Consider the following 22,073-nt stretch of genomic DNA (forward strand, 5'->3'; position numbering starts at 1 on the left):
GCGTTTGTTTTGCAGAGTGCTAAATATGATGCCGGAGTATAAGTGGTGTCTGCAATGAGTGTTATGGGAGTAAAATTAACTTTATTTTATCCACTGACAGATAAATCTCCATGATGTTTCCAGCTGAAGTGTTACTAACCGGATGTTTGTATGTTATTTCCTGTAGGATTTATGCTGCCATTTAGGAACCCAGGGCACTGGCGATGCCCATGACAAGAGGAAACCGAGTGATGCAGCCGAATCAGCAAGGCGCCCAGCCTAGAATGGAGGCCATGGAAAAGTGGGACCCTAACTGCCTCGCAAAGCCACCACTCCCACAAAAGAAGCGGAGCTGGTATCTGGCATGGAAGTACAAACTCAGTAACCAACGGGCAGTGCGGCGAATGTGCCAGGTCTGTAATGAATGTTATACGATGAGCAAGATATGTTTACAGTACATCCTTCTATTCATAAAGCCCTCTTTCATAGTTTGATGTCTTTATCTTCAGTGTTACTTAAAGGGATGATGACTCTTCATTACAAAAAGCCATATGTTAAAAGCAGGGTGGAAGAATGCGCTGTATCTGCGCTGTATCTGCGCTGTATCTGCGCTGTATCTGCGCTGTATCTGCGCTGTATCTGCGCTGTATCTGCGCTGTATCTGCGCTGTATCTGCGCTGTATCTGCGCTGTATCTGCGCTGTGATTGGTTTAATAAGTGACAATTAAAACCAATTTTCAATTTATCAATATCCCTAAGTTTTGTATATAGTTTGCATTATATGAGCTTTGGAACACAGCTTTACCTGGAAAAAGGAGGAATGTCAGAAATAATAATAAAGAGGTACCTACAACATAACATATTTCCATGTGTATGTTCATGGGATGTTAAACCCCTGAAGAAATTAAATAGATTTTATGTTTTAAGTTCTCAAATACATGCAATTCTCAGTGACAGTAATAATTTACCATCTTTTATGCTTATCATAAAGTCATACCATTATTTACGAAACCTCTCACCAGAAATGTGTGCTGTTTGTACAATAATTACATGTTACATTGAAGAATTCTAGGGAAATACATCTATAATTGTTGTGTTGTCATAGTAACTATGATAGATCATTGGAAGAACTGCGCTGAATATGTTTGGCCGGTTGTTTTTTTTATGTATTTTGTTAATATGCGTATTTTTTATATATATATAAAAGTATATAGTATATATAGTATAAGTTTAGGTTTTTCACTTGGCTGTATGTATTTTCTCTCTGTGCCACAGTCGTACCATCGAAAAAGTATTAGTGTTACATAGTTTAACACTGCACTTTATGGTTACTTCATTAGCACAAGCCTGAATGTAGTTAAAGCAGAGTTCTATAAATGAACCAATTACAAAAATAGTTATCAGATTTCCTTTTATAATTTGGTTTTGTGCAAAGAGATGGAGTTTGGGAACGCGGCCATCCGAAGAGATTGAATTGTAATTTTCAGTGAAATGGGTTTATGTTGTAATTGGATGCACACGCTCAGTGCTGTTTTCCAATAAACTATTCATGAAATTGTAGATCCATTCCTCATCATTTCTAGAAATTATATTGAAAATCTATTTTTTTAATATCTTGTTCTTAAAATGCTCCTTTTGTTATTTATTTTTTTATTGATGGATTCAGGTCCGAATTAAAGCCTATGGTTTCTTGCTGGGCTTATTTTGAGATTTGTGTTATACATGTTTTAATATTTACAGCTGATATTTGGGGCCACAGCGTGCAGTAAAGGGGTTAAAAAACTCACGAATGTAGTCATTTGTAGTAAGTTTTGAAGTGTCATAAGACAGACACGGCCCCGTTGGAGCTATATGCTTTTGGCTCTAGAACTAATTGTTGAAGCAAATGCCTCGTATCCATAGTCAAGTGTATTATTGCTATTATCTTTTATTTATATGGCGCCAACAATTTACGCAGCGCTTAATACAAAACATATATTCAAGGGGTCTGACAAGACGAGAATTGACGGACTAAAACCGATACATTAGGTGAAGAGAGCCCGGCTCGCAAGCTTACACTCTTATCGCAAAAGGAAAGTGAATATGAATACGTAACGTTAAACCTCATAAATAAATTTTTTCTTTTAAATAAAGAGAAAAAAACGTAATCAGACCATTAACCAGGGTTTCAATTAGGTGTCATTTGTTTAATCTGACAATATATCATTTTCCTTTTTTTTTTTTTTTTAAAGATGGTTCCACAATATTTTGAAAAGATTTAGATTATAACGTCTTTGTCCTTTTAGACCGTGGGGGTGCTGTTTCTGCTTGTAACAGTTATTGTAAACATCAAGCTGATCTTGGACACAAGGCGGGCAGTCAATGAAGAAGAGATGGATCAAGAGTACGGTATGTTGGAATTAATCATATCTGCTAACTGTCATCTGCTGTAGTATGGCAGACTTTAGTGGGGATGCGTTCAGTATGAAGAAAATACCCCGTGGGGATATTAGTATGAGGGACATCAGTCTATGAGGTGAGCTGTATAACTCATCCACGTTTGGTTCGGAACCGTGGAAACGGATCCCATTGTTATCAACGTGTTTCGAAATCTCTGCTGACCTCATCACACACAGATCTGTGCTGTTCGCAATGCAAAATGATTTTTTTGGGCACTTCAGAGGGACTATACAACGGAACTTGATGGCACTAGATAAAACAATAAATAATATCTATAGTAGAAAGCAAATCTTTTATAGGGCATTTGTGATAGTGTTCTAGGGGGTGTCGTATAAATGTTGCAAGGATAAAGGCAACTTCTTTGATCATGCAACACAGCTAACTCCCTATGAATGAGCACACTTGTTTACCAGCATCAAAGTTTTTTAATTTTTATTTATCTCATATAGTTGTCTACATTTCTCAGTTTTCAGGAGCTTCTAGAAATGGTAAACGCCTAGAAACACTACATGTTTTACTTAAGACTTCTTACTTTTCACAGATGTTGTGGAGAATGTAGAATCCCCTCATCGACCAGCTGGTGGTAAAAAAGTCCTGGATGTTGAAGTCTACTCTAGTCGATCAAAGGTGTATATAGCTGTGGATGGGACAACGGTGAGTCTTGCCCTTTTTCTATTGATATTAAATATCGGGCTGTCAGACTGAGGGCAATAAAGATATCTACAAAAAAGTTTGACAAAAATAAAGTGGCCATCCTGTTAACAGTAAAGTACAACTGCACAATGCATTGTTTCCAACAAAAACTCTTCTGGGAACAAAAAAACTAATCGGCTGCCAATGGATCTGCTAAATTACTTCAATTTTTAGTGCACGTTCAGGACACTGTGGATCCAAGGGTGTCTACCATGCAAACAATTAACCATCCGATAATTAATTTACCTTTTTCATATCCAGCTTTAAACATAACATTAATTAAAAAAAAAAATCTATAGTACCGTATTTGCTCGATTATAAGAAGACCCCCCAAAATCAAAATATTAATTTAGGAAAAAAACAAAAAGCCTGAATATAAGACTAACCCATAGGAAAAAAGTTTTACTAGTAAATATTAATTCATGTAAACTATTTTTTCATATTTAATAAAAGCTATGATTGAGAAAAATATATATTTTTAAATTTCCATTTAATTGCCAACCTGCCCCCCCCAGTTATGCACATCTGCCCCCAGGCTTGCCACTCTGCCCCCAGAAATGCCTTATACCCCCCTATTTGCCACTCTGCCCCATGATGTGTCTTTTAACCCTCTATATGCCACTCTGCCTCCAGAAATGCCTTATACCCTCCTATATGCCCCTCTGCCCCATGATATGCCTTATACCTCTATATGTCACTGGCATATAGGGGGTTAAAAGGCATATCATGGGGCTGAGTGGCATATAGGAGGGTATAAGACATTTCTGGAGGTATATAATATATATATAATACCTCCAGAAATGTCTTATACCCTCCTATATGCCACTCAGCCCCATGATATGCCTTATATATAATATATATATATATATATCTGCTAACAGCAGTCACACTCCTATCAAGCCAAGGCAGCCAGTACATGCTGGAACCTGGGGATGATAGTAGTGTGATTACAGCCTCCCTATGCCATGCTACCACCACCACCCACCTCACACATCCACTCATTCACAAACATTTAAATACTCATTCATTCCATTAATCACACATACTTGCTCAAAAACCCTCCCCCACCCCCTTACCTGAACTGCAGATCTCTCACTCGCAGACTTCTGCAGGGGCCCGGCTGTGCGAGCAACTTCTCTGGCCCCGCCCCCAGAGGAAGGAGGCAGAGTTATGTGAGCACTGTGCTAGCTTCCTGTTCTCCTGCTGCTAGTAGCAGAGACCCTGCTCGCGACCAAAGCCCGGTTGCAAATCCAGGCTGCAACTAATGATTTTTGTTCATGACGTTTCTTGCTTTTGTGCATGGCAGGTGCTTGAAGATGAAACAAGAGAGCAAGGAAGAGGAATCCATGTGATTGTGTTGAATCAAGCAACGGTATTGCACAACATTTACTATGATTCTGAAGCGCTGCTACATTTAAATATACAACATAAGGCCATAAGGCCAAATTCACAAAAATATTAATTTACCTGTTTCTAATAAAAATTGGAGTAGCTTGTTAATAAAAGCTACATTTATTCCTGCACAGGGCCATGTAATGGCAAAGAGAGTCTTTGACACCTATTCCCCCCATGAAGACGAAGCAATGGTGCTTTTTCTGAACATGGTGGCCCGTGGACGCGTTTTGATCTTCACCGTGAAGGTAAGCGCACTCTCTGATCTAAATGCAATGTTGCGATTCAGCAAAATGTCCTTTAAAATGATTCCTTTTGCAGTTTAAGGTATGGTATCCACCTGAAAGTAGCAGGATGAATCAATGCAAATGTTGTAATCTAAAAAGAAACCAAAAAATTTTTTTTTAGGGTTTCAGTGTTTGGTTTTATGTAATTCACCAACAGATGAGAAAACACCACTTATGCTTTATTGGTTTAATCTCACAGGAAGCTATGCTATTATGCTGCCTGCTTTATGGTCATTTGAATAGAATGATTCTTTACATTCGCTAGAACAGTAAGATATTTACCCGTTCGCTCCCATGATGTGTTATATTTAACAGATTAGTTTCATTTTCAAGGATTCTGGCTCCTTAATTTTAAGCCTGGCGCATGAATAGATATTTTCGTGCAAAATGGCGTTGTTTTCATAGAATAACATTGTTATAGGGCAACCAAGGTTTAAAGGACTGAATTTTACGTTTCTAGGGAAACGGGAGTAGAATTTTCTCATTACCAAAAATAGCTGCTTATAATTGGACTCTCAATGTCAAGAAATGTTCTTGAGTTGTGATGAGCGGGTGCTGAATATAAAACAAGTATGTGGGTGAGAGCTTGCGTCTCTATGCATTTGTGTGACACAAGACAAGCCAAACCAATATATCCATCTTAAGAATCAATAAGGGGGCATCTCTAGTAAACGGCAATCACAGGTACATTCCCCCCCCCCCCCCAAGTATTCACCCAAGAGGAAAATGAGTCTGTAGTTGATTCTGTTTATTGGGCCAACAAAGAAAATTGTCTCAACTTCAGAAAAGACTCCATTTCACAAATACACTGTTGTTTGTGTCCTATGTTTCCAGGATGAAGGTTCGTTCCATCTGAAGGACACCGCTAAAAACCTTCTGAAGAGTCTGGGTAGCCAAATAGCTCCATCTCTTGGTTGGAGGGACATGTGGACCTTTGTGGTAAAGAAAGGAGGTATTTTCCGAGTTCTTGGAGATATAAGATTGCACATTATTTCTTTTGCTAAATCTATTATTGCTTTTATAACGGGAACCGTTTACATCTGCTCTGTTAGCATTTGGTTACCCATTGTATCTAGATGCAGTCTAGTAGTATTGTTTCCCTGTTTCAGGGTGTGAATATACAGTAGATGTTGGTTTGTTTGTTTTTGAGACTAGATTTAATTGTTGCAAACTGTAAAAGAACAATGTTTTTTCCTACTTTTAAAACCCTAGGTTTTGGCACTTTTTCCATTAAAAAATAGTGTATGGCAGAGAGCTAGACTACATTGGCTTTTAAAAGCTAAAATCTAAATAAAATTAACATTAAAATTAGTTGTAATTCCACTAAAAATGCCTAAACGCATAAAGCTTAAGCCTGCATGAAATATTTAGTAAGTGGAATGTTTTGGATGCAAGCGACTGTTGTATGATGGTAGAAGAGCACTTACTACAACAAATGCCTATGACTCCCCAATCTGTAGCTCCCTCGCGGGAAATGCTTACATTAAGGAGGGAAGATTAGCGGCGGCAGAGTAATAATATTGCCGGCACAATGTGAAACCTGCAATTTCCCTCTCCCTTCTCCGTCCTCGTTCCTGCTGTTTGCATGGTACAGTGGGTCATGATGGCTACCGAGTCATTTCTTTTATATAGTAAAGCAAAGGAGATGTTTATAGGAGTCCATCAAGTAGAATGAGTCCCATCTGACCTTTTTTTACATTTAGATTTTAACATTAGTGCCGCTTCAGCTCCAAAGCAGAGAGTCAGTTATTTATTTGCTAAAGTCCTGTAGGGCTAAACAACTTTCTCTAATGGAAGGGAGATACTTTCTAAAGATTGTAATGCATTTCTTGTGTGTGTGTGTATATATATATATATATATATATATATATATATATATATGTCCAAAATTAACAATTGCACACCAATCACCACCTTTTTAGCCCGGTGCCAAGTAGCTGCAACAGCAAATCATAAAACATCCAAAAATAGTTACCGGCACTCCAGGGACTTCTTTAAATAATCACTCAAGAAACTGCAGTTTTCTAATCAACGTTTCAGTCTATTTATTAGACTTTCATCAGGACATGTTTTATATATTATATATATATATATATATATATATATATATATATATATATATATATATATAAAAGCGTGGCTTGCTATCGTCTTTTTCACTTTGTTTGCTTGTAATCGTACGTTTTTCGGTCAGTATGTATTATATAGTCTGCAACAAATGACAGCTTCCGCTTAGTAGAATGGTTGTAAAAGCATGCTTAGGTGTATTCTCAGTTTAGAATGATTGCAGAATGAATTCAATTAAAGGATACAATTTTTTTCTGGTATTTATAAGCCTCTGCCTGTATATGCTTATATATCTGATGTCTCATTCTAGGGCAGATTTATGGTGAGAAACACTCCAAATCCCCTGCCTTATCTACTTGGGGTGATCCAGTACTGCTCAAAACGGATATCCAGCTTGTCCCTCCTGAAGGTATAGCCTAAAATGTATATCGCAAAGGCAGAAAATATATTGCTTGGAAATGTATGTATACATTTGCAGAGGACGCTTCGTTCGCTTTTTCCATAGCCAAAATGCTTCGCCTGGTCTATGCAAAATCATGTTCACTTTATATTACACCTCATTACCAAGGTGCCCACTACCCATTTTTTAACATTTTATTTTTTTACACTACATTTTTTTGAGCAAGACTGACAATTTACAAAACTATTTTATTTTGGAACTGAAAAGCTACATATTCATCTGGGGGGAAAAAAACACTTGTTTCCATCAGTGATTACTGAATTAAGCTCGCATGATCCCCTTCAAGATGTTGTTGGTATTGGACAACCATCATAATATATTTAATAACTGCAGTTGACTTTGCTTGTCTGATGCATTTTAACTAATGGCAACTCAATGGATAAGTGCATCAAACAATGCTTACTAATATTGGAGCGTCTCTTTATTACAGAAGCAGAATGTCACTGGCCCGATACAGAGCTAAACAGAAGGCGGAAGAGATTCTGTAGTAAGGTGGAGGGCTATGGCAGTGTCTGTAGCTGCAAGGACCCAACCCCAATTGAATTCAACCCAGTCCCTGTGAGTATCAATATTCTAACATGTTTTAACATTTATCTGCTTGGCTGAAAATATGAAGCTGTAATACGGTTTAGGAGAACCTAAGTCGTCTATAGTAGTACTGATGTATACGGCATAGAATGGTTTTCTTTAAAAAATAAATAAATCTTTATAGAGCCTAGATGTTGTGGATGGAACATAAGCAATACACAGAAACAGAGACACGGTACCGCCGATAATCAACTATGTCAAATACTGCTTTGTATGTCTGTATGAAGGCGCACTTGCAGTTAGGGAGTCCTGCTCCTCTTCTTGGTTCTTTGTTTGATGGGAACTAGCAATTGGACGCCAGTTCTTACCCTCCACACTCGCACACTCGATGAGTCGTAGACTAAAGTTTTAATGATAATTTATTGGAAATTTATTAATGTTAGCCGGTAATTTCCACCAGGACTGAAATCTTGGGATCTAGTGCAAAGCTAAATACAGGGCCCCCATAACCCTTAAATTTAATCACTTCATGCTTGCAATGGATCCACCATTCTTTCAAGGACCCAGTCCCAGGTAGCGGGCCACGGGGTCTGATGAGGATTAGGGAGACCGGCCCCCGTTTGCTTGCACAGGTCCCACACACATATTCACATTCTGTGATTGTGGAAAAAAACTTGCAGCTTCCCACTGCCAACAAACATAGGTATTTGTTTTATTATCTTGAAGTTCGTTTTAATATTAATCTATTCCTTTTTTGTGCGTAAACATCACTGATTATAATATCTGTTATTACACGTAAGTGAAATGAAGAATACATTTATGTATATAAAAGCCATGATATCGGTAGTCGTGGTTTGTGTAACTGTGGCGTTTAGCTGGATCTTTTAGTGCACAAGAAATGTAATTGTTAAGTTATTAACTCTGTTAATGTTTCTTTCGCTTAGCTAAAAGAAAACAAAGTATCCAATGTGCCCGTGGCTGTTATTGCTGGGAACAGGCCAAACTACCTGTACAGGTAAAATGTCCTTAAAATACACGGCACAGACAAACCCTTGTTCTATGTCTTTGTTTTTCTTGACTATAATGGACAAACATTCATAAAGTTTCAATAGGTTTGTGGCGTGATGATTTTATTTTAATATATATATATTTTTTTATATATATATATATAGGATGCTGCGTTCTCTTCTCTCTGCCCAGGGTGTGAACCCGCAGATGATAACAGTCTTTATAGATGGATATTATGAGGTAAGCTAGACTTACTGAAGCAGTAATGCCATTTTTGTCTAGCCGGTACCTATCTTTCCTTAAAATAAATGGCGTTGAACATACCTGTTACATGATGCTGCGCATGTTCGTTCACGCAGCAGGGCAACACTCTATGGAGCCTGTGGAGTAGAGCGAGGAAAAGTTCTCTCAAAACAATTATTATTCATTTAAGCAAATCTTTGCAAGGCTGATAAATCCTGTAACTGTTTAGTGTTTAATTAACTTCCGCTGCTGTAATCCAACGTTCACAAAAACAGCTGCTGTTCTGAGTCGGATGGGTATTGTTCTATGTAATACATTCAATCATTGCTGTTTATTCAGGTGCTCAGCACTGAGATCTCATAATTGGTTAGGCTGACACAACTTGTATTCCTTACCTCAAGGCACAAGCAATGTCATTTTCACAAGCATATCATACATCGTCATTTTTAATCAATAGGCTGAGCACTGAATTCAGGGAGAGCACTTAGTCATCTCTGTAACGTATCTGCTTCCTTTTTTTTAAGGAACCAATGGACGTAGTGGAGTTATATGGTTTGAAAGGCATCCAGCACACCCCTATAAGCATTAAAAATGCACGTGTGTCCCAGGTAAAGATATGGATTATGTGAAAGGAAAACAGCATACCTAATAACATACTGGTGCGAACAATGCAAAAGCTACACAGCCGATAAACCTGACACTACAAATCCATGTTATGGTTGTTTCATGGTTAAACATTTGGGGGGGCAACAACTGCTGACTCTAATTGGGGAAAATGTCATATTAATAGGTTACTTTTGTGTAAGTGTGCAATTCCACAGCAACCCGTAATGACTCATCTAAAGATCTCATTCTGGTGTCTCTCTCACCGTACAGCATTACAAAGCAAGCCTGACGGCCACGTTTAACCTTCACCCGGTGAGTAACTGCATATTCCCGTACAATAGCCATTGTAAGCAAACAATACGCTTGGTGAAACAGATTCTGTTAAGTTGCCAGGGAGTCACCTGTAAAGTGTCTCAGCTATTCAGGCTGAGCAGCAAAAAGAGCCACTTGTTCTATCCTCATATTGAATAGAGAGATGAAAATGAGACAATTTCTAAGGTATGGGTAAAGTACGTCGGTAGCTTTCCAGCCCGCAGTTCTTGACTATTTCCTTTGGGATTCTGTCTGGCAATGTGTAAAAATTAGCTGATAAACAGCTGGGGATTTACTTGTTGCCCGCACCTGCTATTGCTTCTTAACGTGTGTGTTGCTTGGTTTATATGTTCCACTAAGTTAATGCCATCTACACTCCGCAGGACGCCAAGTTTGTTATTGTCCTTGAAGAAGATCTGGATATCTCAGTAGATTTTTTCAGGTAATCCGCTGTATATATTATAACAGACCTTTTTTTTTTTTTTTTTTTTTTTTTTTTCTTTCTTTCTTGTGAAACCTCCTTACCCGTGTTTCTCTGTAAGACGCCTAAATGTGTTTCTGTGTTTCATCTGTCTTAGCTAAACATCATTTATTCTTTTGTAGAGCAAACAGCCAAGCTAAAAGTACTAAATTCTCCTGGGAATAAAATATTTATTCTGATGTGGCTGATGGGTATTTTGCATTTTGGCCGGTAAAGATAATTTGGACATAGCTCTGTAAACCCATGTGGCTTTCATGAGACCACACTCTTCAATGGCAGTTTATGTATTACATCTGCGTGAAGCTCTGCATCACCGTTTGTACACCCCTGAAAATTATAGGCCAAGAATAACATGTTCGGACATACAGAAATGCACATAATTTCATTTAAAAAAATTTAATTTCCCATCTCTGTTGCAGTTTCCTTAGTCAAACAATTGATTTGCTGGGAGAGGATGATAGTCTGTATTGCATCTCTGCGTGGAATGACCAGGTGGGCATCTACTAAACCATTATAAATTATTGGCTGTAAAAATTAGAGTTCCTTTTTTGATGTCATCAGTTATTTTGTTTTCTGTTTTAAGGGATATGAACACACTGCAGAAGATCCATCCATTCTGTATAGAGTGGAAACAATGCCAGGTTTAGGCTGGGTTTTAAGAAAAAACCTTTACAAGGACGAACTGGAACCGAAGTGGCCAACACCTGAAAAAGCAAGTGCTTATCCTTTTATCTACGTTACTCAATGGCACGTAATGTCTCGTGTATCTTAATTTCCCATTCTTCTTCCCGTGTCTGGTAGTTGTGGGACTGGGACATGTGGATGAGGATGCCTGAGCAGAGAAAGGGTCGGGAATGCCTTATCCCGGATGTTTCAAGGTCATATCATTTTGGCATTGTAGGTCTCAACATGAATGGATATTTCCATGTAAGTCTGTTTCCTATTACCGTACCTTTCGAGAGATTAATTGTGCTTTCATAGATCTTGGATGAGGAAACTGAGATCAGGGACAAAATTTGCTTAACAATTTGCTGCTTCTTGACCTTGAATGTTCTCCCTTCTCCTCACCCACCCTTACAAAGACTGCTGGAGGTCACAGGCATCCACAAAAGCGCAGCAATAACATAATAGAAAGTGAGGAACAAGTTCGTGTGACTGCCTTCATAGCATACTCAAAGGGGACAAGCTAGATGCATGAATATAGCCTTATCTCTAACACATGGGTGAACTCTCTTAATGTAGTTTCAGCTAAAAATGACCAGTTCTTGTGCTGTATTTGCTGTAACCCCAAACTGCTGCTTTTTCTACCCAACGTGTTTCTGAGGTCACAGACAAAAAAAAGTCTTACTTGTGTATGTTAGTTATGTATCCGTCATGTTCTTTTGTTCCGAACAGGAAGCATATTTTAAAAAGCACAAGTTTAACACCGTTCCTAATGTGCAACTAACGAACGTGGACAGGTACGTCTCGTTATAGATCTTATTATATTGTGTGTTGTGTTTATTGAATGGAAAACCTGTTTGAAGAGAGAGCAGTTAGAGTCCTCCTTTAGCAGACCATTTTCAAGATTGTTAACGTTTTGTGGTTAATTGGCTAATATTGCTATTTTGTGCTTCTTTAGCTTGAAAAAGGATGCCTATGAGATTGAAGTCCACAGAATACTCAGGTATTTACCTGCCTTTGTAAATGTTAGATTGCTCTGGGAGGCATACTTGGTCTGATACATATTGCTACTTCTTTCAGTGAGGCTGAGATGTTAGATCACAGCAAAAACCCCTGTGAAGATTCCTTTGTTCCTGACACCGAGGGAAAGACGTACGTGATATACGTTAGGATGGAGCAAGAAGCCGACTTTACTACCTGGACTCAGCTTGCAAAGGTACTTCTAATCATCTTCTGTCTAGAAAACCTTTTATCCAAAGGTGACGGCTCTCAGCACAGTATCATTTTGATCAATATATATTGTAAGCCATCTTGGTAAGAATTTATGAATGAAGCGTTTGCCGATGTATGCGCGCTACATTGTGACTTTAAATGCATTAGAACCCTGCAAGAAACGAGTGCTAGGAACATTTCCATCTCAAATCTCAGTCTGTCATGTTTGTTCTGTAGGATTAAGGAATTCTCTTGCTATCTTATTTCCCGTGAGAAAAGCTGAATTTCTGATGTAACCCTACGGGGTTTTCCCTTTGTTGCAGTGCCTGCATATATGGGACCTAGATGTCAGAGGGAACCACAAGGGACTCTGGCGTCTCTTTCGAAAGAAAAACCATTTCTTGGTGGTTGGGTTTCCTTTCTCGCCATATTCGTAAGTCACGCAACCATAATATGTCCGATCCATTAATATTATAGTTAGTGGGGAGATGGAAAAGTGGGAGAGTAGAATAAAAACAAACCATGACATGCAACTAAGATTTTTTGTTACATAATTATACTTTGAGATTAATATATCCTTTATTCTTTGCATTGATATATATGCCATTTATAATATATCATATAATATATCATATCCATTCCTGTGTGTGTTGAGCTGTAAGTATATAATGCGTTGTATCTATTCAAAAGTGGGAGTGTTGTATGTGATTGTGAGATACAAATTGATATAATTATGTCTCTAGAGGGAGAAGTGGGGCTAAAATGTAAATCCGGTGTGGTAAATATAAACAGAAGAAAGAAAATAAACTGAAACGGTACTTACTAAAATGTAATACTGGGTAATATGTATTATGTATAGCGAAAGATGCTGCTTGTGATTGCCGTTACATGGCTAAGGCGAACGGGAATGCGATTCTTTTGGGTTCCAAAAGATAGAATAGTTACCTAGGATACACCACTTCTAGGTAACGATCCTATCTTTTGGGGGGAAAAAAAGATAGTATTCACAATTACGTGGCTATATGGTCCTACGATTTAAAACTGACGTATCTCTTGAAGTTGTGTTCTCAGATCTTTCTAAATCTGTACACAGGGGTAAGAAACCACCGTCTGTGACGCCTATTTACCTGGAACCTCCTCCCAAAGAGGAAGCAGCAGCTGCTGGTGTCGACCAATCCTGACACTTCAATGTGAACCGTCGAATAACTGCCGTCCAATAAGCAGAGGCGCATCTTCCAGCAGGGCCATGTTGGGCCTGGCCAAAATGTCCCTTGGATCGTGCTGGACATGGGACTGCACCGTCCTGTAGCATTTTTTTTTTTTTTTGTAAATTCAAAACTTTTATTTTGTTGATGGGATGATCCACTGACATTTCACAGACTTCTTGTTGAGTAAAGACTCAACTGTCTACAAAAAAAACAAAAAACTAGTTGGTTCCAGAAGATTCTGGAAGACGCTATTTGAGAGGGCAAGCACTAATGCTATTCCTTGCTTCGGTTCAAGGCTAGTTCTATCAAGTCTTCATCAGACATAAAGCGAAAGATGTTTTTTTCCTACTATGTTCACTGCCGGGAAGACTTGTTTTTTTTTTCTGGAGATGCATTGTATTTATTATTGAGAGAGAAACGTACTTCCTTCTTCTCGTTTTAAGATTTTAGTGTGTGAGCCCGAGCCGAAAATCCCTTATTTCCCTTAATGGAAAATCGCTAAGTGGGTGTCTAGTTCTGAGCCCTTGCTCCGGACTGAATGAACAGGACCCATGTCTGCCAGTATTTGTAGTGATGTCTCTTCGCTGAGTTTGGCCTGCTGACTATTGACAGTCGCCACGCTCATGCAGTGCCTTATTACTGTGTGTTACTTAGCTCGCATGTTGTATATGTCAGTATTTCCCCTTTAAGCTTTTGAATTATCCCATTGATACCATGTGCGCTTTCAAGTTAATTTGTCTGTCTGAGATATTCCATCTGAAAGAGTTATCCGGTCCAAAATAGCCCCTCACACTTTCTATATCACCACGTGCATCATGCATTGAATCATCACTATCGTGCATTATCCTCAACATATAGAGAGCTGCTAACATGAATAACTTGGTGTGATGCTTTGCCTATTAATACGAAGCACTACTAAGTCTTGGCAAAAACTGAAAGCTTCTCCTTTAGACCTCAACTCGATATGTGATCAGATTTACCATTGAAGTCAATGTTTTTCTCGATGATGCTTCACAATGGATGTTTTTTTCTGTTTGTTAAGGTTTACTAACTGAGTATATATATATATATATATATATATATATATATATATATATATTAAAAAAATAGCAAAACAAAAATACCACTATTAACCTATAGAACATTAGCACCTAGCTCTATAGAATAAGGTGATTTCTACACTTTATTTAAAATTCTAATTTACCACTATTTTTTTTCTAAACAATTAAAAAACTGTGGAAAGCCACATTGTAGTTCCCCTATGGCAGTTTTGCTTCTGCTCTGCTCAAATTGATACTGCTTTGTTTTTTACATTTTACATTTCTGCCACATATTGTGACGTATAACACTGACAGGGCATAGTAACATACAGCGGGTTACTTGATACATACTACTGTGTAATTCACAAGAATAAAGGCTACTGTATTTTTAGATTTGTTGCCAGTTTAGGAGGGTGTTTAATTTTAAACACTTGATATATTTGTTTTATATTGCAATGGCTCGCAATGCACCTTGAATTAAAGGAATTGAAAGTCTGTTCATTACAGTATATATCATATCATTTATGGTGTTTGGATTAATATAAAAAAGTACCCTTCCCTTTTCGAAGTGTGTGTATTATCAGCTAGAACTGGCTTAAATGGCCTGATGCATATCATGCATTAGAATGGCATAGATAGAAACCATACTGAATTTCACTTGCAATGCAGTTAATTACTGCAGAGTTTACATCTTACCACTAGGGGGCAGCAACACTGCAGACCATTCAATGAAATAGTCATTTTTCAGTATATTTATACAATGTAAAATAAAACAGTGATTCGAGTCAGATTTACTTTTGTCACTATGTGGTGATCCTGGTCAACTAGTTATCCACCGTTCATTTCAGTACCTGGCAGGGGGTGAAGGGGATTCTTTCCATTTAAGTTAAAGACTTTTTAAAGATGCATTTGCATAATTCCCACTGCCTGTGTTTATTGCTAAGATGTAGAATCAGAGGCAGGCTTTCATTACCTCTTGCTACTGACCAGTGCAGATTGGGTAGGCTGGTAGACAAAATGTTGATGTGATGGACAGGTTTTCTTTATCACACCCAGTAAATGTCAAAATAATGTGTATATATAAACAGTGGACAACTGGCTTACAGGTTATATTATGAATATGAAATATGATTATTTTATAAATTCCGTTCTTAGTTGTTTACCAATAGATCACAGATATACATAAAAAGGCCTGATGAAGCCCGTGTCTCTAACATCAACCTCTAAAAGAAGTCTTCCCTCTTGGCTGTGTTTAGAATATTCAATATTATGATCTTCAACGTTATGGCGTTGACTTCTTGTCTATTAAGGGAAATGTAAAGCTTAGATTGAGTTACTATCATAGCCGGTTCTCAACAGTAGAGCTTTTAAACTTAAGCTGTGCCGATTATAATGGTAATAGAACATGTTTGGTAAACTGGGTCCACTTGATCTTTTGCTTGGATACATTAAAAGTCTTTGTCCCGTGAAAGGTAATGTAAAATACTTTAAAGATAGGGACAAACTAGCTCCACTGCATTGTATGCCCTACAATGCTCTAACGAGTAATTATCCAAGCTCATCCATGCCGTCATTGACAAGGCAACAAAGTTTAATATTAACAATGGAGTAAACATACCGGCTACCCCCGCACAGATCTCTGTATCTCCCTGTATACTAGAGTACTTGTATCGATCGCAATCAGTATGATTATTTATATTGCTTAATACAATAAATAGAAGCCGATCCAAATGACACACCTGGGGACAAGCAGGAAGAATACAAATACTTTCTATTCCCCAAATGGAAGGTGCTTAAGTGCATCTCATTAAGGTTTCGTATTGACACTTGAACATGTCTTCAGTTAGGAGGGTCCTGGATCTGTCAAGTATTATGTCTTAACCCCTTATGGACAATGAGTTGTCCTTACACTCATTAAAAACAATGCATTGTGAGCCCGTACATGTACGGCCTTTGTCATGAAGGGGTTAAATATACCTGTTATCCCTAATGTCTGGTACCGTATGACTTGTACATTACATAGAGGCACTTACGGAGGTAGTGGCTACATTGGCCCTTTAAGACCAGTTAGCCAAATTCTTTTTTTTCTCTCTCAAGAGGACCGCGGGTATTTTATAAAAGGACAAGTCGCAGCAGGCCGGTTTGTGATACGGACAACACGCACTTTATATACAGCCCCAAATGCGTTGTCAAAACTACAACAGCGTTTGGCTTGCGGCAGTTGGCTACGCAAAATATTGCCCCATGAAGGCTATTGATCAATACTTCTGTAATAAGTAAGGTACACAGAATGTTTCACGTTTGCAAAGCCAGAAACCTGAGACGTGGGATGGGCGCGAGCCAAAGATTACAACTTTCATAGCACAGGACACAGGATTCGCTTTTAAGAGAACCATGGGGCGGAAATATAATACAGTGCTGTGGGGAGTTCCCCTCCATACGTAACCTGTGTCACAGCCAGCATGAAATGTGTTTGTATATGAAACAGTTTGAGAGATATACGAGATTTTCTTATATTTACATGTATGGAATGTTGAAGTATTAACCTTTAGACATTTTCTGGGTGGGGGGGTTGGAAAGGAAAGAGGGTACAAAGACCATGGGAGGTGGACGGCCAGCCATGGTGCCGGCACAGAGCCGGACCACTGACCCTTTCACCATATTGATTCACAAGCCAACTTATCCTCCGGATATTTATGACTTTACAAGAAACTTTAAAATGTACTGCCTTTTTGTACTTTGTTTCATAAAACACCCTTTCTAGCCTTTTTTCCAAGCTATAAATGCTGAGATCCTTTAGTTTTTTGGGATTATTTTTTTTTGGATTAGTTTTTTTTGGCTTTCTGCCTTTTGTTGTAGTGTTGCTGGCAGCACAGTACTCACTACCCATAACACTAGGTTCTGCCTTTGGATTTTTACTTTCCAAGTGCATTATCTTACATTTATCAACATTGAACTGCACTGACACACCCTTATTATTTAGTTTATTCAACCTGGAATGTAGAACTCTGTATCTTCTACAAAATAATTTCTTTGAAATCCTATGTAAATAGGAAAATATTAAAAAGAACCAGTCATATTGCATATCTCTGAGGTACCCCACTAGTAAAAGTATTCTCTGAATATTCACCACTGCCACGTAGTCAATTATTTTAAGGTCCCGGCAAACACTGCTTGAGCCTCCATGGGCTTAACCAACTGGAAACGAGAGCTACAATAATCCACAATCCATAAACCTAAACGTCAGATGGAGGCGTTTATTTAATTTTTATTGCCAGAGGCTGAGGAACTAGTTACTTATTAAAAAAACCGTTGATTACCTTAAATCCAAAACAAAATATGCTAGCGATTTGTGAGATTATAATGTCATTAGAAATTTATGTTAAGCCAGTTGGAGTTTAACACTAATGCAATAATTTCAAAATAGCCTCAACAGTTGGAAACTTGAGAAGACCTACAGAGAGCCTGGCTCCTTGGACAAAAACGGCAGTATTACCAGCCCATTCTCCAAACACTAGAACCATTAATCTACAGAATGAGTTGCCTATCATTAGATAATGTTCAAATAGTCGTTTTTGTGGCTTTATGGTCTAGGGAGGGTGAAGGCAGCACACCGGTGAAAAGATGTTGGTCAAATGCGCATGTACACAGTGTCCTAACACTTTGCTCCATCACCTGAATTGTTGATGATGACTCTTCGTTTGGATTCTTGTTTGAAAAAAACCCATTGTGCGAGAACATTTTAGGCTAGGAGAGGGATCCGTCCTCCAGTTTCTACACCCATGGTAATGACACTCCATGTGATGTCCACCAATGACTTCTGGAAATGAGTGTTCTTCTCTAATCACATTTTAAATTCATGATGCTACTGAGGTTAGAGTTTATTATTATCATTATCATATTTTTATTTATATAGCACCAACAATTTACACAGCTTTTCTTACAATACATATATTCAAGGGATATGACAAAACCAGAATAACAGACTAATGCAAACCGATACATTAGGTAGAGAGGACTCTGCTCGCATGCTTACAATCTTCATTACGTCTAATACGTAACATGCCTATGTACTGTTTCTTGAACTCATGTTTCCTATTAAATCAGGCACGGGTTGCTAAATGTTAATTTTCATATGGCTTTTATGCTCTATTTATCGTGTCGACTTTTAAGTCAAGTGGAAGCAAAGGGAAGTGTGAGCACGCCATCCGTTTGTATGTTTACCAGCCTGATTGTTGTCGCCCTTTAGTCCTTTTCACACAAATAAAGTCATACGTATCTTATTCAGAAGGTGTGGCGGCAGTTTCTGGTGCACTTCCTTCTACTGGAACATAAATATCCTTCAGAGGCTTACTCCTGAACCGAGACAACACTCATCTCAAGTACATTTATATATTTTGTTCAACATGCTGTAGTCAGGATGAAGAATTAACACTGATCCCTTTGTAAATATTTTTCCCATGGAAAAAAATAAAAATAAATTGTTTTTTTTCTCAAGGAATGGTCATTTTTCTAGGGGGGTGTCCCACATCATACAAGGCAATGTAAAAGAGAAGCTCATACAGAATAAGCCCATTGCACACCATACAGCCCTGCCTAACAAATATTTAACCTTAACCCTAGAATATTTGGAAATGCCGACATGTCTGAATTTTTTTGCAGCTGAAAACTTTACATGAAAACTTCCTGCGCTGCCGCACTGAAAGGTTGGATGGATCCGCGGTAGAGCGGTGGCATCTCCAACGTATCCGCATACGATGTTTGAGAAAGGGGTAAGAAGGTATGATGCACAGAAAATATTCCCCCCAGGGTCAGAATTCAGCCGAATATTATTGAGGGATCTTGTTTTACTCTCAAGGCATGATGTAGGGTCCAACTCCTTTCACCACATCTTCTACCAAGCCCTCCAACATATTGAAGTGCCAAAGTACCAGTTTTAGGGTATTTGGCTAGTGAGCAGGGTCTACTAAGGCATTTTGAGCTCCTAGAAAAGAGTGACATCATTTTTATCGCTATTATTTATTGATTTAAATAGCTCTATCGGGTGAGATCCATGGCCAGCTGATAGTGACTACTTTGCCTATATTGTAGGACCATTCCTGCCAAGAGCCACTGCATGTTTGCCAGGATGAGTTCTTCTTTTTATGTATACAATGTTAGGAGGCATGAGAGAAAAAACAGGGAGGATGGAGATGGGGGAGAAGGATAGCATGTCCTTAAGATGTCCTTAGATGAGGTTTGGTGCTGGCCCACAAGGTTTGCCCATGGCCCCATTAACAATAAGGATGGCCCTGGAAATAACAATGCCTAATCTACCCTCTGTGTTTTATTTGTCAGATGTTTCACACAAATGGCTCTAATACCGATCCTTACGAAAACCTTGACTTGTCATTATTTAAAGATAAGCTCAATCGAGTCGCCTGCATTCAAGCAGCATTCTCAACAACGTTTCTTTCCTCGTTCCAGGGACAAAAGGAGGCGGAGCCACAGACTCTGGGTGACCCCGCAGAGTTTGAAGCTCATTTACAAGCATTTTGGCTGTGTGTGTTTTAGACATACACAATTTAAACACAATGCTGCCTGTACACAGTGGAATGCACTGTACATAGGCAGTATTTTATATGCCGGGGAAGGACCCTCAAAAAAGGGAGCGTCCCCAGAAATTCAGGACTGTTGGCAGGTATGAAGCAGGGATCTCAAACTTAACATACTGGCAGCAAAACCACCAGTTGGGAGTCTTTTGTATGATCACAGAAGTGTACAATAGGAAGGAGTCAGCCCAGACTGTATGGCCCTAAGAATCTGCCTGTTAACTCTGAGAGCCTGAAATTGAGGTTCCCAGGTATGTATATACCCCTATGGCACAGAAAGGGCTACTCACAGGTAATACTGCAAAACATGCTTTGGAAATACGTACCTCATCGTCAACTCTATATAACTCTATGTTTCTATATAAAAGACATCCTTGCACTTTCCTGCTTAGTGACATCATAATCTAATCTTTCTCACCTCCGTGTACAGATTACAGGGAAGCTGGACCAATAAACTGCCTGCTCATGTGTTATTCTTGGTTAATGTTAAATGAAGGTTCTTTTGATCTTGCACTGCAAGGTGTCTCTGAATATTACTGTAAATATTTGAGTGCTGTTATCTTCTTGGCCACCCGTACTCACAATCTGTTCCCAACAAGCTCTGATAACAATGAATAAAGGCATTGATCACCGTTTATTTCTTCTTTCTTACGGGCAGTAGTGTTACTTACAGTCTTCATAATAGGTAAACTATTGGTTAAATGTATCAAATACATATTAATGCTCTAAAATATATTGTGTGTCTTTCATGCGTATATACACAGACGGGCATACACTACACACTACGTAACTCTCTGGAGAGTTTATTCTGTAGGTCCCAGGAACAGTATAGTAAAAAAAACAATCATGTCAAAAATGTTCCTTTGCCATAGCTAAAAAAATATTAAAATCTATTGAGCTTCCTCATGCTATGGGCGCTGAGTAAACCATGTTGTGTTTGAGCTGCTTCATGATCCGGCATGCCGTTTAGCCTGCTTGTGTGCCCGTGGCAATGATGGGTCACAGCAGGGTCAAGTTCTGAATCCAGCCACAAGGGGGGGTTGTTAAAATAAAATCCAACGGCATTTAAGAAAGTATTTTTTTTTCTGTGATTCCAAAGAAATAAGAACTGTATATTGTTTTGGGCACAATGCCAACAGTATCATTATTCATGTATAAATGAGCATGAATTAAGATGTTTGTTCTGAGATATGTAAGTAACAGTATTTTATATATATAATCCTCACTTTTAGTCAATAAAACTTTTTATATGTTAGGTGTTAACTAATAATAACTTATTATGATCAATGACATATATTATGGTAATACAAATAACAAAACAAATAATATATATTATTATTATTATTATTATTATTATTATATGCAAAAAACAAAAGATGTTGAAATATAATATACCTTTAGGTTTAAAATGGGGCTTTTGGGGGCATCTCATATGACTTTATTACAGAATATCTCATTCAGTTGATCATGGCATAAATTACTTTCGTCACCAGTTTGAAGCAAGTGCTATCCTGTCCATTAAGATAATTTACTCCACATCTTTTCAGAGGTCACAGAAGCCTTCAAGTCAACGCTAAACTGGTTTATCTCACAAATTACTCACAGGAACAGCAACCATTCTGTATTCTTTCAGGAACTGGGGCAATCCTGCATGATTGGAGTATGAATGTTGTTACTTCCTTCTTGTTCTAACGCAAAATCTCAACTAAAGCCATGATTGTCATCTCATCTTCATTAAGAATAGCACAAAAAATGAAACTTGACTACAATATATATGCACCTAAGAGTAGGTTAACATGGGCAAGTTAGGTTAACTTAACCTTATGTTAAGTATAGTGAAGGACAACTCAAATTCTACTTGATT

At 38.2% G+C, this 22,073-nt stretch overlaps 1 protein-coding gene across 1 annotated transcript; it reads left to right on the top strand.

The window, feature by feature from the left end:
• Positions 1–272: 272 nt before the first annotated feature.
• Positions 273–13,551, top strand: LOC149288539 (protein O-linked-mannose beta-1,2-N-acetylglucosaminyltransferase 1-like). The gene is made up of 21 exons (XM_089491725.1): positions 273–392; positions 2,265–2,367; positions 2,960–3,072; positions 4,418–4,483; positions 4,638–4,751; positions 5,625–5,742; positions 7,168–7,266; positions 7,748–7,875; positions 8,790–8,860; positions 9,018–9,093; positions 9,621–9,704; positions 9,973–10,014; positions 10,398–10,456; positions 10,915–10,987; positions 11,079–11,207; positions 11,297–11,422; positions 11,891–11,955; positions 12,117–12,161; positions 12,239–12,374; positions 12,694–12,803; positions 13,464–13,551. The coding sequence occupies exons 1-21, from the start codon at positions 273–275 to the stop codon at positions 13,549–13,551; spliced, it is 1,965 nt and encodes a 654-aa protein (XP_089347851.1).
• The last annotated feature ends 8,522 nt before the right edge of the window (positions 13,552–22,073 follow it).

Source organism: Sceloporus occidentalis, unplaced genomic scaffold (assembly GCF_023333645.1).
Source record: "Sceloporus occidentalis isolate IW3139 unplaced genomic scaffold, rSceOcc1.0.p SCAF_51, whole genome shotgun sequence".
NCBI classification, from domain to species: domain Eukaryota; kingdom Metazoa; phylum Chordata; class Lepidosauria; order Squamata; family Phrynosomatidae; genus Sceloporus; species Sceloporus occidentalis.

Coding starts and splice junctions, on each gene's coding strand:
- LOC149288539 (XM_089491725.1), top strand. CDS start 273: ATGGAAAAGTGGGACCCTAACTGCCTCGCAAAGCCACCACTCCCACAA. Junction 11,208..11,296: donor AGTGGCCAACACCTGAAAAA/GCAAGTGCTTAT, acceptor CGTGTCTGGTAG/TTGTGGGACTGGGACATGTG. Junction 11,423..11,890: donor ACATGAATGGATATTTCCAT/GTAAGTCTGTTT, acceptor TGTTCCGAACAG/GAAGCATATTTTAAAAAGCA.